The sequence below is a fragment of the Pipra filicauda genome, unplaced genomic scaffold (genome assembly GCF_003945595.2).
Source record: "Pipra filicauda isolate LSUMZ 115617 unplaced genomic scaffold, ASM394559v2 scaffold267_size1258537_pilon, whole genome shotgun sequence".
Lineage (NCBI taxonomy): Eukaryota > Metazoa > Chordata > Aves > Passeriformes > Pipridae > Pipra > Pipra filicauda.
This window is the reverse complement of record NW_024104384.1, coordinates 717,703-733,981: the sequence shown is the minus strand read 5'-3', so window position 1 is coordinate 733,981 and position 16,279 is coordinate 717,703. Positions and strand designations below refer to the sequence as shown.

Here is a 16,279-nt window from a genome sequence, read left to right as displayed (position 1 = left end):
GGGAGCAGGTGGAGTGGCCAGGGCTGGCTGCCTGTGCCAAGGCTCCTGGAGGACACAGCAGCTCTGTTTGCCCGTGCACGGTGTGGGAGGCTCCCCCAGCTTGGCACCAGAAGGTTAGGGCTGTTGAAAAGGCTATTGTTTTCACCCTGTGTTTTTGGAAAAACAAGGGGCGAGCCAGGCAGAGGCAGGAGAGCCGCCCTGGCTTCTTCTGCCTTGAGTTTGTGCTGCTGTGGGCACCTCCCTGGCTGCTCTCCCAGCCCCTGACCTCCTCCTTCCCACGCCCTGCAGTTCAGACCCCCGATCCCACAGAGCTTGTGCCAGTGTCCTCGTTCCCTCACATCTTTCCCTGATCCTCTGTTAGCAGGAGAGGTCTCTGCTTTGTCAGGAGCAGCACTGATGGCAGAACCAACACACAGAAGTGTTCTCCCCAAGCAAAGGCTTCTCCAGCCTTGGCCTCTCTCTGTTGTGGTGACCAAGCCACTGGCCAAGGCTGATTGTCCTCATTGCTGCAGAGCTGGGCCTAAAGACTTGCTGTGACATGGCTCAGCAACCATGGGGCTAATGGGCCAAATAAGAGAGAACCCCCAGATATATTTGAAAAAAACCCCCACATGTGCTTTGAGACTCGGCTGTGGTATCTGAGCTGGGGCTGGAGCTGGGCAGGATCTCCAGGGGCTTTTAGCCAGGCTCCAAGTGAGGTGGAACACACACGTCCTTTTCCCAGGAGAGCTAGGCTTAGAGCTTCTCCTTCCTGGCTTTCACTGCTATCAAATGCCTGCCTAATGAGATTTATTAAATCAACTAACTTCTGTACAACAATGACAGGAATGCCGATCTCCTCTGCTCAGTCAGAGCTTGCTGTGACTGTGCAATTAGAGGTGAGTCACAGGGTCAGGTGGACTTGGCCAGGATCCTGAGAGGGCTGGCCCTGTCCCTGGGATCCAGGGGGCAAGACTGGCTTCATGGTGATGCCAAGAAAGTGGGTGTTTGTCTGCATATAATGTTTATCTGAATATAATGATTTTTTGGCTGTAACTGCATGAACATGGAAGGCATTTTTCCTTTGGAGGAGTTGCAAGGTAACACCTCGTTATGTACCCTTACATAACAGCAAGGGACTGCTGCTAATTGGCAGAAATATTTAAGTTTCCCACCTGGTGCTATTTCTGTTTGCTGATGACTTTGTCTCCAGCTCAGCTGCCCATCAGTCCTGAGGCTGGGGAAGGGGTGACTGTTGCAGAGCCTTGGCGCTGGAGGACGCTCTTCCAGGGGTGAAGGTCAGATTTACACCCAGAAGGTGTTTCCTAGGTGTGGGTAAGGTGTTTGGTTTGACTTGGCTTGGCTTGTAGCTCCCTTCCAATGGCAGGAACAAATATTTCCTTAGTGTAATGACTGGAAGGATGAAAATTCACTGTCCCGGCCTGAAGAGATGAGCGGTTTCCTGGTCTGTGTCCCCAGCTTGCCCCGCTGATAAGGGCTGTAATGCTCTTTGATTTAGATAACAGAGAGCCAAACCCATCCCTGCTCTTGACAAATTTTAATTTCCTGATCCAGATCCTGGGCTGAAGTGGTCTCACACAGCAGCAGAAAGGGATGTTTCTCAAATCAGGGTACTGCAGCTATGTGTTTTTAACTTTAAGCCTCTTTTAACTGCTAACTGTGAAAGAAGCAGTCTCCAAGCCCTGCCATGAAGCCATGCTCCACCTCGGTCAGGAAGGAGAAAGGTGGGAAGATCTGGCCTTTAACCTTGAGGAATTTTTCCTGGTGTGCAGGTGCTGCGTGCTCTGCTGCAGCTCAGCAGCTCTCGTAGTCAGGTCCAGGGGCGGGGAACTTGAGATAAAAGTTCTTCTCAGCCTTTTCAGTGTGGTGAGACGTGGATAACAGCACTGAGATGTTTGGTTTACGGTGACAGGCCTTGAATGCAAACAGCTGAACAGGGAGGAGGCTTCATGGGGGCAGACAGAGCCCTGCAGCAGCACCAGGAGCCCTGAGCCAAGTGCTTGGACAAACCTGGTGTCTCTTGCATCACTCCCTAGAGCAGTGCTCCTAATCCTTTGTATCCCTGCAAACACAAGAGGAGAGTGTCTCTGTTGTTTGTTGCTTTGGCCAGACCTTCCTTCCTTCCTGCCCAAAAAGTGCAGGCTGAGGACACAGCCCAGACCTTTGGTTTCTGGGAGAACTCGGGGCACAGACATGGCCACTGGTTCAGTGTTGCCAAAGAAGTTTTTGGTGATTTACAGCACGTTGTGCTGAGCGAGTTGGCAGATGCTCTGAGCTGGCAGAGAAGGAGGGAGATGGTCACATGGAACAAATACTGTCTCCTGGCAAAACCAAGGAGAAAGTCTGGTCTGTGGGCTCATTGCTGGGTGCAAAATGGTGCTTAAAAATCACCCTGTGGAAAAGTAACGGGTTGGGTGGATCTGGTTGAGCAGAATGAACTCCACAGATTTCCATAGGTGGTGTTTCTCCAAGTGCTATCTCTGAACTCTTCCTCCATGAAGGAACCATCATCAAAGCAAGTATTTAGATAATGTCAAAGGCTCTTTGACCTTGAAGTGTGCAGGTGTGAGGGGAGGGCACGGGTCACAAAGAAAATAACCCTGTTTTCCTTGTTGCCCAACCCCTCGTGTTCCTCACCTTTTAAATAAAAAAATAGTATTAATAAACCTAGCTGACCTTAAAAAAAACACTCCTTTGAGTCAGGAGACAAGGCAATGAGGTCCTCAAAGGAGAATGTACAAAAATGCTTGGTCATGAGAAGAAAACCTCAGCAATGTTGAACTGATGAAAGGGGATTGAAACAGCAGCCTCAGTCCTTTGGACACCACTGACATTAATGGAGCTCTGAGATCACCAGTCCTGTGTGCTGGGTGTTTTCCCTTGGTCTCCTGCTCACCTCTGGTTACCTTCTGTTGCCACCAAAGGTCACTCCTGTGGCTCCTGGTGCTGTTTAATTGTAGTCCTGACTATTCCTGTTCAGTGTCAAGTGTCAAACAACCCTTAAGTAAACGAGAGCTTTCTGAACACCACCCCAACCTTTCAGCTCTGTGTTCTGAAGCCTGTAAAGCTGCTTTCTGCCTCAGCTCAGGCAGGTGCAAGCCCAGAGTAACCCTGCTCAAGCACACAGAGCTGTTCTCATTTCACAGCACAAGCAGGACCATACCTGAGCTCCAGGGAGAGCAGTTTATCTGCCCAGGATAAGCACTTGTTTTTCTAATAAGACTGGAAATTAATTCCAGAAGTGTTGTGATACCATGTAATTGGGAGTCCCCTGAGCTGGTACCAGAATCTATTTTTGCCAAGTCCTCTGCAGACCAGTGAGGATGTTATTGCACCACCAGTAATAAAGATTTAGGGAGTCCTTGCTTGCTTTGAAGGTTTGTGTCCTAGGCCCTTGTGCTGCTGAAGGTCTCTGTCTCATCCCAGAAAATCAGTGCAATACTAAATTTTCTTTCCTTCTCCCACCTTCCCTCATTCTTGTATTGTTGATATGACATGGGCCAAGGGCTGTGTGTGCTGCAGTTGCCCCAAGGTTTACTGGATCTTGGCAAGTTAAAGAGAAAAAAAAAAATCTGTGGAGGGTGTGCTGCGGCCCTTTTTCCATCTGGGATGCTAATTTGAGTATTTCCTGAGCCCAACCATCAATTTTTCATGGAATTTCTAAGTGAGTACTTGTATCTGAGACCTCTAACCTACTGTTGGACAGGACTGAAGCAGGCCATTAATTCCACATCTTACTCATGCCTGCTGCCAAGCTGAGGGTTTAAAAGCACAGGAGCTGCCAGCATACAGTTTGTCCCTCAGGGTTCCCATGAAACACTCATTTGAGTGACACAGGGAATGGGATTGAAGTCTCCAGGCTGCTGTGAAGGTATCTGGGGGGTTCCTGGGGGTTGGTGCCACCTGGGGCTCCAGGATTCTGCAGGATACAGATGAATGTGCTGATGGAGAGGGGCTGTGTGCCAGCCCAGGAACCTGTGGGTGTCTGGGGTAACCCTTCCCAATCTGACCATATTCCCGAGTAACCATAGTAATGGAAACAAAGTGGGAAGGATGCTAGGAAGAGTTGGAGTTTAAACCCCATTTCTGCAAGGCTCAAAGACAGCTGATCAGAAGAAACCTGTTTATTGTGAGGCTTAGGAAAACAATTTCTATGCAAATTGCTTTTTTTGGCAAGTAATGGGGTCGATACAGAACTTGGAATTACAGTTTTTAGAATACAAACACATAGTATCTTCTTCAACAAACACAAAACGAACTTCTCCAGGGAACATTAAATGAACAAATGCTTCCTTAAACAAATGGGAAACAAACAAGGGCTGGGGGGGATGAAACAAAACAGCAACCCAACTCAGAAGCCAAAACCCCACTGAAGAAGCAGCAGTCACATCTTGAACTTTACACTCAGGCTGTACTTTCGCTTTGCTTTTCCTGTTCAATAGCTGGCAGGAAAACAGAGGAAACAAAAACACCATCAATAAACATTACTGTTTATAGACTTTGCTTTCCTATGGAGACAGGCTGAGAGAGTTGGGGGTGTTCATCCTGGAACAGAGAAGGCTCAAGGGAGACCTCAGAACCCCTTCCAGTGCATAAAGGGGCTCCAGGAGAGCTGGAGAGGGACTTTGGACAAGGGATGGAGTGGCAAGACAAGGGGGAATGGCTTCACACTGGCAGAGGTAGTTAGATAGGATATTAGGGGGAAATTGTTCCCTGTGAGGGTGGTGAGGCCCTGGCACAGGTTGCCCAGAAAAGCTGTGGCTGCCCCATTCCTGGAAGCGTCCAAGGCCAAACTGGACAGGGTTGGAGCAACCTGGGCTAGTGGAAGGTGTCCCTGCCCATGGCAGGGGGGTTGGAACTGGATGATCTTTAAGGTTCCCTCTAACCCAAATCATTCTGTAACTCTGTGATAGTGGTTCTACAAGGTACAGATTCCTACAGTCTTTTTTAAAGCCAGGGAATGGTTAAATCCACACTTGCTTTTTTTGGTCACCCTGGAAATGCCAACTCCTTCCCATGTCTGCCTAGCTAGGAGGGGGCAGTTCCTGATGTGCAAACCTCCTTTTGTATTTATAGCTTTAGCACTGGTAAGGATAATGAAACGGGGGAAAAAACAGGTATCATGCCAAGGGACAGTGCATCTCCATGGCTATCAGCACAGATATCCAGAGGGGTTAGCAATGCTCTTCTGAAGGAAGCTGCCCACAAAATCTGGTCCAAATGCTCTTTCACACCTGAAGTAGAAGTGAATCCCAGCCTCACCTGGCTGTCTGTGCACAGTGCCTGTAGAAGACCCTGCATGAGTAAAGCTCAGGGGTGCTTTGCTAAAGAAGATTTCCTATTAGATGAGGATGATAATGGGGTTTTCTTGCACACTTATTCCCAGAGAAGGTGCCTGGAGGTCTCCTGGCCAGGGCTGGCAGCAGGTACCAGTGGGAGGCAGCAGCTCATCTGCCTGCTAACACATTAAATCCAGAGCCCAGGCACGCTCTGGGGAGGCTGCCAGGGATGGGCAAGGGTCCCCCTGTGCCTCCAGAGAGGCTGGTAACATGGTAATTACAAACAGATTGATCCTGTTACCAGCACCCAGCGGGGACACTGGTCTTGCTTTTAGCAGAAGCAAGAGCAATCCCATCAGAAAGGGTTTTTCAAACAAAATGCACCATTGGTTATAATTACTGGCATCCTTGGAAGCCCGGCATAGACTACGAGTCTTAGTATTATCCCCACTTAAAATCAGGGACGAGTTTGAGCCTGTAATCCCATGATTAGTATTCATTTTGCATATGAACTGCAACACAGATTGTGTCCTTGCTACTCACAGTTCAAATAGCCTCAGAATCACTTACTCTCTTTAGTGGGCAAGGGATTTTTCTCTCTGGTTTCTGTCTTCTTCAGCTTGGTCTTGTCAAACGTTTCAATTTCTGCAAAATCTGGTTTGTCGGACATGATGGGTCCTGACAAAGAAAGGGAAAACACACCCATGGCTTCATTAGCTAGTGCTGTGATATCAGCCATCTGCAAAGCATTTTCTCCTCGAAAGAAAAAAATGTGAAAAGACCATGGAAATGTTTATTCAAAAAAACCCCACAAATCTAACACCTCGATCTGGGACCTTTTCCCCCAAGGCTTGGCTCTTTCAGAGCAAAAGAGGAAAGGCATAATATAATTTTCTCTAGATTTCTCAGATGAAATTACTAAAAATCCTATTTTGCACATGGCAACAAGAATATTCAGTATTGAAGAGACAATGCATTAATTGCCAGTAATCCACGGTGCCTCCTGACGCAAACCTCTATTTTAAGAAACGCTGCTAACCAGAAAATCTACAGTAAACCCCAAACAAAGAGCTTCAGTTATGATTTTCTTTTAATTAATAGGATTTGTCTTAAATTCTGAGCCCCTGTCCTGAGCACATCCACCCCCTGAGCTGCTGTGGACACTTCAGCGTAACAATAGAGGACTGGTTCCCTCAGCCCTTTGTTTGCTCTCGCTCCATATCCCACTCACAGCTCAATGGGTTTGATTATACCCTATTATAATAAAGAGAAATCCACAAAGCACGCCAGCATTCAACCCTTCACCCGTCAAAACTTCCCTAATCCAATTCATTTTTTAATAAGAAATTCAAGTTAAAATCCAGCCTGGGCGTTATTCCCCTCATTTCAGTAGAGTTTCCCGTCAAGGCGAGGCTTGGCCCGGAGATGGCTGGTATAATTATATTTTTTTCCTTCCTGCAGAAAATCGGATTTCATTGCTATCTGCACTGAGACAACAGAAGTAAATATTCACAAGGAAAAAAAAAAAAAACAAAAATGAAAAAAAAAAATGAAAAGCTACTAAAACCACATGGCATTACCGTCTGGCTGCTCTCTCCTCAGCTGCTTGGTGGCCGTCTGAGGCAGTGTGAGTTGAAAAAGGTCAGGGTAATCCCTCCTCTCCTCTCCCCTCCTCCCCCCTCCCAAGCCCATCGCTATTAATATTGATTAGTTTAGTGCTGGGATTGCTCAGCGTTTAGGGAAAGGACAGATTGCTCCTGTAGAAAGTGCATGAGGGAGGGAAATGGGAAAACTGGCATGGAAAACTGCCAAAATCCATCTTGATCTTTCTTTTTTTTTATTTTTTCTCCTCGTTTGCCGTGGCAATCATGTTGAAGTTTTGCTTCCCGTCCTTTCCCAATGCTGAGGTTTGGAGCAAAGGTGAGCCTGGGGGGCTGCTGCTGCTGCCAGGTTGGTTTTTGGGGAGATTTTAGGTGCATTCAGCAACATGCCTGGGGTTCATCCCTCACAGGAGCTTGGGGCTGGGGAGGGCTCTAAGCAGAGCCGTGGTACCATTGCCAGGATCAAGGGCAGATCTGAGATTAGCACGGCCTGAGCACCACACCAGGAACATGTCCTGAAAGGATGGACAATGGATCTTCCATTCACTTCTGTTTTTGTAGCAATCCACCCACTTGCTGGTGCCTCTCTCAGCCCGTGGCTCTGCACACCAGACCAGGCAGCTGCCCACAGCCAACCTTCCTGCCTTCACTGTGCAAAAAGCCATGTTGGCTTGTGTGACCATTCCCTGTTCTCCACCTGTGCCAATGGCATGGATCACACTGGAATTGCTTCCAGGGAACCTCTTGAGCTGCAGCAAAGGGAGAATTGTGTAGGTGCCAAGTGATGTGATTAAGAAAATCCCTTTAAAATGGCTGTTAACCCTTGTCTGTGTCTGCAAGCCATGCTGGGTATTAGATGTGGGCACGGCCTGTAGTCACTGCCCAGCGCTGCTGCTCTCGAGGGCTGGGACATCCCTGGGGCTGGGACATCCCTGGGACTGGGACATCCCTGGGGCTGGGACATCCCTGGGGCTGGGACATCCCTGGGACTGGGACATCCCTGGGGCTGGGACATCCCTGGGGCTCTGATGTGGCTCCAGCTACCCAGCCCAAAACCACTTGGGGAATCACTTTCCAAGGGAAAGGAAGGGAAGGGCTGTGTGCAGCCTCCTAGATCCTGGTGTGGGGTTTCCTCTCGGGTACCTTTGGATGTCTCCGTCTGAATTACCTGTCTAGACTCCGTGATAAGCCAAAAGGGAGGCAAGTAAGTTGGGATAAAATTAATTGAGCCCTAGGAGTACCTGGTTCCCTCTAGTGACCGTAAGGCAGCCTGGACAATGGGCTCAGGGAGACAGAGATGTCTGTGGATCTTCCTGTTGGCATAACAGGCTCAGGTAGAGTGGGTTTGAGTCTGATATATGTGCACGGAGAAAATAGTTTTAATGTGTTTAAATGTGTCTTAAGGATCTCTTCTTTGTTTAAATTAAAATAATGAACAGGTCTGTAGTTGGGCTAGATGGTCTTAGAGGTCTTTCCCAACTCAAATGATTTCTGCAGACTGGCTTGGTTACCATCCAGTTACTGCATCTGCACTGACTGTCCACACAAAATCACTGTGTGTGTGTGCACCATATTTAATGTCAGGACTCTGTTCCTTTGCTTCCATCCCATATATCCAACCAGTTGTCACAAATTGAAAGCTGTGTTCTTGACTGAAAGACCCTGGGAACAAGCAGGAAGGCGGATACTGGGTGAATATTGGTGGAAGCTGTAGCTGAGATTTGGCACTGAACAGTCTTGGTGTCTGTATAAAGAGAAAGCATTAACCTCTTGTTAGGCTGGACATGAGATTTAAAAGATCAGAAAAGACTTTAAAACATAATCTGAGCGATTCATCAATCGAGGCAGTTCAAGAGTTTCAGTGTTTTTAATGTTTGTCCGTTTTTACAAATAACAAATATAATTCTGATTATGAAGAGAGACCACAAGGGCAAAACCTCTTAAACTTTTAGACTGGCAAAAGTTCTCGGAGTTGCAGGAAGCAAACAAAATGTTACAGCAAAGCAGAAGAATCTCACTTCTGGCTTTCTGTGTCCTGTCATGGGCTCAGCCTATGAGGATCCACAGCAGAGCTCAGGCCTTTCTAAACATGTTAAGACAGGGTGAGCACGCTTGTTTCCACCACCACCACTTTAATTGCCCAATTTATTGGAAGAGCTAGTATTAAAAACAGTTTGGGATTCATTGTTTGGGGTTTTAGGCTGAAGATGACCAGGTTCTTAATTGATATTGGGTTGGGTTTGTGAGGAAGGTGCAACAGTGTTAAGCCAAACAACATAATGATGAGAAATTACATGTTCTCACTCTGTTGAAATCAGGAGATACTCATCTCTGCAACAAACGTCTTGACCACTGCAGAAAGTGCCTGTCAAGTTTCTGTAGCTTTTAAGTTCGGTCCTGTGGTCAAACACAGCTCATGTGGGATTCAAACCTCATGTTTATATACTCTGTGCAGCACAGGCAGCTGGATGCAGTTTACATATGGGAAGTTTGGAATTTGGCCTGAGGGCACTGCATACTGCATTGAGGCTGATCACAGGAGGGCTAAAGATGGGTAGGTAATATAGTACTCAGATGCCTTTTCCTTTCACTGGGAATGGAAATGTTCTTGCTATATGAGCAGCAAAGCAGTTATTTGTCAGGTTTTTAATGGCAGGATTTTGGAGTCACCACTGTCAGTAGGGGGAACATGGCATTTCCCTGGCCTTGGGATGACTGTGGTTGCAATAAATCTCAATTTCTTTGAGGAGCACGAAGGCAGTAGAATGTTCCAGCACACAGAAATGTGAAAAACCAGGAAGCCAGTGGAGCATGCAAACTATGAGATCTTTACACATGCTCTACACATAAAGCATGTGAAGCTACACTGGTATGGCTGTGCCTGAAAAGCTGCCTCATACAATGGAAATTGCATTTTATTTCAATCTGCTGCCAAAAGATGAAGGGCTGAGTCAAACTGACACCTCTGATACCAGTGAGTCACCTGCCATTGACAGCATCAAACCATGCCTGGCAGCACAAGGCACTGAGTGTCTGTCAGACACCCACAGAGAAACGGGGAAAACAAACACTTGCTACCAGGATTTGGTAATAGGTGAGAGGAAACGTTTAAAAGGAACTCGAGTGCAAAGTCTGAGGAGTGAGGCTGGGACTTTTGGAGCCTGCTGCCACTTGGCCTTTTCCCTTGACTGCTGTCCTTTGGAAGCAGCGTGCCCAGTCCAGTGCTGCAGGGACATCAATGTATATATTATATACATGAGGCTGTAGCCTTTCACGGGCTGGGGGATGCTGTGCTCATGTTTGGCACAAGAGGTGCTCTGGAAATGCCAATTTTCATGGAGACGAGATGGGCAACTGCCAGAAAGAGGGGGTTTCTTTCTCCTTGGTGCAACAGTGGGAATCAGATCGTATCCATTTCCACAGGGAGCTGAGGAGGGACAAAGCACCCCAACGAGCAGCCGGCGGGAGGAACAGACGCTCGAGCAGATCAGTGTCTGTAGCTGAGCCAATAAGCTGACACAACTGATTTTATAATCACATCAGTGCTGTCTCGAAATAACACACCCACTCCAATATAACAGTGATTTCATTTCCAAAATGTTGTGGTATTTTTGGTGCTAAAGGTAGGGGATTAATTTTTCAAGGTCAAAAGCTGGGCTGGAATCTGCACGTGGCCTAATTCCTTCAGGTCCCTGTGAGCACTGAGCACCTCCCAGGCAGGTAGCAGGATTGCGTGTGCTATAAGCTGTCCTTAGAAGGTTTCCCATCCTCAGGGGAACAGGAAAAAAAAAAAAAGACTACAGCTCCACTGAAAGGGTTTTCTTAGTTCTCTTTGTGCCTTTTGTTCCGTCTTGCTGCCAAAAAAAATATCCATGTTTGGGAACGGAGACAGGTTCCCAGGCTAAGAGACAATGAATCCTGGGGGTGTAAGGAAGGCACTGATCCCTCTTTGGCAGACTTTCTGCTCTAAGGCTGCACTGTTAGTGAGTAAATACTCGATACTTGTCTTACACTGTATGTTTTATCATTACCTAAGGTGTTTCATTTTCCTTATCAAGACCACTGTACCTTCAGGGTAGGTACATAGAGAAGATGAGGGGGGAGGAGAGGCAGTTGTAGATAGTCGTTCTCCTTGGGCTATTTTTTCTAACCCTGTGTTTTCTGAATAGCTCAGGATATCAAAAAGTCTATACTGGGAGTCCCATTGCAGCAAAGAGCAAGAAGAGAAAACATAAGCTAGTGGGAGTAGAAATTTCCTCTCTCCCTTTTTTTTTTGATATAAAACTTGGTATGGGAGTGAATTTTTAAAAGTTTAACCAGATGGAGGTTCTTGCAACAGAGCTTTCTTGAGAACTGACCCAAAAGTGTGTCTTCCAGCATAAACTACTTTGCTCTGGCCTGGTCTTTTCTAGCAAAATGTGGTGACCCATGTGTGCATTGTTAAAGGAAAAAAAGAATTAATACAAAATGTCCGTGCACATGGTTCTCTCCCAAAGACAGGGTGGGGAAAGAAGCATGTGATGTCTTAGTCACATTAGTTAATGCTATCAAGCACATGACAGTTTGTGATGAATGCTGGTCTAGAAACACAAGTTTAGCATGACTTTGAGTCTTTACTAACAGTCATTTTTTTCTCCCTGTCTCTGGACAGAAGCATCTCTTGCAAGCAGCAGCTTTTAGGGAAGTAGTAAGACAGGGAAGTCTAGGATGTGCTCAAACACATGATGGCTCTTCTCAGTGTAACTGGCTGCTCTGGAATGGAACAATCCACTCTTGGAATTCTCACTCTCTTTGCTTTAGACAGGAGGAACATCACCCTTCCTTATGAAGTTCAAATTGTGCAGCAAATAGACAACCAACATAATCCAAGAGAAGATAATCAAAGATAATACAATCCAGAGATCTACTAACTTTATATTACCTTCAGATTTTCCTTTTGTCCAGAGGAAGAAGGACAATCAGTGGGTCTGTCGTTGCAAACCGTGTTGTGCTGGGGTAGATACGGAGGTGTGGTGCTGACTCCTGGGACACAGGGCTGTGGGTGTAGTTTTGATGGGTGCCTGACCAGCACTTCTCTTTGTGTTGCCAAATCATTCCATTTTCAACAGCCTGGGACCTCCTGGTAGCTTAAGTGGTTTTATGTTTTGGGGAGAAGAAGATAAACTCTGAAGTTTTCCGGCTGCTTAAGGGAATGAGGCTGCTGAAGCAGAGGAACAGACTAAGCAGCCAAGTATCTTTTCTAGCTGATTACTGTGAGAGCAATTCACATTCATACTCGCATTTCTACATTGTTTTTTCCAAAAATCATTTTCCAGTTTTATAAGCTTGTTAAGCCAAACACACGGGTATTCCATACGGTGTACAGGGTCAACAATTATGTAAGAAAGTGGTAATCAGCAAGTTGCACATCTGTTAACTTCTGCCTGCTCAAATGAAAGCTGCAAGTATGTTGTGTTAAATGCTGTTTATCTTTCTTTAAATGTAAAAAAAAAAAAAAAAAAGATGAGACTATTTTCCTCTCCTGGCATCTGAAGTGAAAATCTTTCTCTTCAAAACTTGACTGTTTTCAATTACTGGTTTTATGGCTTTTTTTCCCCTAGCAAATACATATAAAGTGGTAAAATCAGTCCGATTAAAGCCATGTCTTCATGACAGAGTTAACCTGAGCTCTGTCAAAGTGACTCCTCTGGTGTTAATGTACCTTGAGTGTGAGTGGCCACACCATGAAATAACATGGGAGCAGCAGAGGAGTGATTGTGTTGGCAGCAGACAAATTGTGCTAACGTGAACTGTGGCCTCTCCTCAACCCAAGGTAAAAGCACCACAGCAGCCAGAGTACAGATCCATGGGAGTGCAAAGAATGGGAATTCCAAAGGGATGGGGACATTCAAGCTTTAATTCAAGTTAACTTTTAAGTGGGGACTATCTTTAGGGCATGAGCTTGTACATCCAGAGCCTGGGCTGGTGAATGCAGAGAAAAGCAAATAGGAATTAAAAAAATGCAAGTGTGCAATATTGCAATTTTCGCTTGCCTGGTGCAGACACTGAGTGATTTTTCCCTTTGGATGAATACAAGCTTGCATAAAATTCAAATAACTCAGCTGTCTACAGATGGGGGGGGAAGTGTGGGAAGGGGAACAGACGGAAGGAAATGGAACTGAGAAGACTGAATTAACCTTTCGATGTCTTGAATTTCAAGAAGGGAAGAATTATCTCCTGTTAAGTCTGCAACCGTGCAATTAAAATATGAACAAGCCTTAAAAGCCACATTTGACCCATATTCCCAGATTTCTACTTTAAAGACAGATCTCCCAAAAGCAAGATTCAGATCCAAAAAGTATTCAAAGGCAGGGGAAAAAAAATCTCATGCTGTAAATGTTTATTTTAATCACGGAACTCTAGTAGAAAAATGAGTAAAAATGTCTGACATTTACTCAGAACATGTGCCTTTGATATTGAATTCAGTTTTTAAAAATCCTTACATATGTGTGTCTAGTAATGGCTGACAGTCTTTGAAAAGATGAATGGTTTTCTCTGGGATGGAGTTTCTGTTTCTATAAAATAGATTTTTTTCACCTGTCTACTTGAGTGTTGAGAAGCCTCATTTGTTAATTTAAAAATGGACTTTGATTCTTAGGTGCCCTTTTGGACACTGTGAGTCAGAAGAACTGGATACTTGCTGATTCCAGAGCCTCCATGGAGAGTTATGGATGTCCAACAAGGCCAAGTGTCATGTGCTGGGCATCCTGAAACAAAATGTTGGTTAGAAAATTTTGTAATGCTGGAAAAGAGGAACAAAGTAAAGCTCAGTTTGGAGACATGTCTCTGTTTCTGGATGAAATATGCAGGAAAGGAAAGCACTTTGCAGCTGGAAAGTGTTAGTTTGCTAATTCTTTGGTGTTGAAAGGATTCATGTTTGTCAGTATTTTTTGCAAGAGACAATAGGATCTATTTAAGAGAAACATTATGCACTTCCAAGTTCAGAAGAGTGTATCAAATAATTTATAGGTGAACAATTAAAACCAAAAGCAAATACTTTGCTGACATACAAATAGTTTCTCCCCCTGCCAAGTAAAAAGTGTTTGGCACATAATGCACAGGTATTGCAGCAAACAATGTCTTGTTTTGCTACACATCAGATTCCTGTTTACTCCTAGTAAGATAATAACCCAGTATGAAGGTAAGGAATTGCATGGCAGGCTATCACCCTCCCAAGGATTGGATTGCAAAGCTGATTTAAGTTTTGGAGTATTTTAGCTCAGTTTGTACTAAGCCTTGTACAACACTGAGCACAGTTGGGATAGGGATATTTTTCTTTAATTTGCTTCAATTTGTCATGAGGAGTAAGGCAGGGCTGTTGCTGGAGCTAGACTTAATTGGAAGCTAAAGTCTTCAGAGAATCTTTATTCTGAAGTCATACTTCTGAAGACATCGGGGATACATGGAGGAAATACGGCTCTGGTTCTGTGACATATACTGGTAATAATGATTTGTACTCATGAATGGCTTTTCCTGAAAAAAAGGGAATTACACTAGTAATTGTTTCAGACCTACTAAGTTACTTTGTGAGCATTTAGCAGGACAATCTCTGCAAAACTTTTATGCTGAGCAACTTAGCTGGACTTGTAAGAAAACACAATGAGCTGCAGAAAACACACCCTTTGTGGTGTGGCTCTGGACACGGATTTATCAGGGAGACAGGGGTGCCACGGCACTCTGGCTCTTTAGTTCTTGGCAGATGCATCTGCCAAGCTCCTGGAGCTGTGCAGCAGCTGGGGAACGGGTCCTTCTGCTCAGGAGCAGCCTCACACTGGGGCCTTGTCCCTGTACAAGGCAGTGCACTGTCGTATGTCCTGACATGTGGGTGACAGTGCCACCCTGCAGCCATGCACCTGCACAAGCCCTGCTCATGCTGGGCCCGCTCTGGACATGCCTGTGAGTTTGGGAGAGGGTAAATGAACCTGTGTGAGCTCCACAGTGTGCACAGCACCAAAGAGGGAGAATTACAAAATGCTGCCATCAAATTGAAGCTGGGCCTGAGGCAGTGGGAAACAGATGGAGACAGCTCATGGACATTCTCCATTGTAATGTTTAGCAGTGATCTGAGAGGCAGGTGCCTTCAACAGCTGTATTTTGGGAGCGTAACCATGCAGCCACTCATTAAGTTGTTGCCTCCCTTCCCTCTGTATTTGCTATCTTGGAAGAAGTGGCCAAAGCACCAGAGAGAGACCAGGATGGTAAAAGGTACAAGACTCACAAAGAGCAATCTACAGCTTCCCTTAAATGGAAGGGGAGGTGCTGATCTGCTCTCTCTGGTGACCAGTCATAGAAGTTCAGGAAAGAATGAAGTTGTGTCAAGGAAAGTTCAGGTTAGATATCAGGAAAAAGTGATTCACTGTGGGGGTGGTTGGTCACTGAAACAGGTTCATCAAGGAAGTGGTCACAGAAGCAAGTCAGAGTTCAAAGAGTATCTGGACAGTGCTCTTAGTCACAGGGTTTAGTTTTAGCTAGCCCTGCAAGGAGCACAGAATTGGACTCCATTATCCTTATGGGTCCCTTCCAACTTGAGATATTCTATGACTCTGTAACTCTCAGGTTGTCCTCAACCTTTCAGAGACAGACAGAGAACACAAAGTGAGCAGAAAAGCCTAAAATGGCAGCCTGGGACTGCATATGTCTGCCCCCTGCGAGGAGTGTTGGAAGCCTTTGAAAGGAAGGGGGATAAGCTGGCATGAAATGGCAAACTCAGAGCCAGTTCAGGGGAGGGAAGACACTGTCTGGGACTCAAAACCAGCAGACAGGTGCTGTGCAGCGCCTGCCTACCTGCCTGCCTCTGCTGTCTGTCTCCTCTCACCACGTGTGCTTTCTGTGTCAGGTTTCTTGCAGTTTTATTCCTGTCAACTGGCCAACGTCTCTGCTGAAGAGCCAGCTGGAGTCCGCTCTCCCCCATGTTTCATCAACAAAATTGCCAGCTTGTTCTGATTCAGTATCTTTATTGTTGTTGATGAGGCTAAATGAATCAGAAAGAACACAGCGATGTATACAAAATACAAATTCAGAAACCTCATCCTGATGCGAGGAGATTTTATTAGCGGTTCAAGTGGAGAAGTCTGCTGTGGAAGGAGAGGAGACAGCACAAACAGACCTGAGAGGCCACTTCCCTTGACCCTACACATTTTATTGCTTTTGCGTGCTACCTCCTAATGACACCAAATCTTTCCAGCAGGAAAATAGAGTTTTAGATCTGATTAAACCCTGGCTAATTTACTGTGGGATTGTGATTCTCCCTCCTTTGGATTCTAAATGTAAAACCTCTTAATGAGTCCTATAAATGTATCTCTAGATAAAATTCAGAATCCATGTTGGAAAACCTGAAACAAAACCCTCCCAGCTATTGAA

At 45.7% G+C, this 16,279-nt stretch overlaps 1 protein-coding gene and 1 long non-coding RNA gene across 2 annotated transcripts in view; one reads left to right on the top strand and one right to left on the bottom strand.

Moving 5' to 3' along the window:
• The window catches only part of LOC120323459, a 27,010-nt gene extending 10,731 nt beyond the window's left edge, over positions 1 to 16,279 (top strand). The window contains exon 4 of the long non-coding RNA XR_005563927.1: positions 15,756 to 16,279. This is a non-coding gene — a long non-coding RNA (uncharacterized LOC120323459). The remainder of the gene's footprint in view (positions 1 to 15,755) is intronic.
• On the bottom strand, positions 4,110 to 6,929 carry LOC113995760 (thymosin beta-12-like). Its single transcript, XM_027736195.2, has 3 exons — positions 6,860 to 6,929; positions 5,850 to 5,957; positions 4,110 to 4,442 (listed from the first exon to the last, which is right to left on the bottom strand). The coding sequence occupies exons 2-3, from the start codon at positions 5,947 to 5,949 to the stop codon at positions 4,405 to 4,407; spliced, it is 138 nt and encodes a 45-aa protein (XP_027591996.1). The 5' UTR covers positions 5,950 to 5,957; positions 6,860 to 6,929; the 3' UTR covers positions 4,110 to 4,404.

What these genes read in the sequence shown, in the direction of transcription:
- LOC113995760 (XM_027736195.2), bottom strand. Translation starts at nt 5,949, where the DNA reads ATGTCCGACAAACCAGATTTTGCAGAAATTGAAACGTTTGACAAGACC. An exon ending in TCCCTTGCCCACTAAAGAGA is followed by an intron (nt 4,443 to 5,849) that starts GTAAGTGATTCT and finishes TTTTCCTGCCAG; the next exon opens with CTATTGAACAGGAAAAGCAA.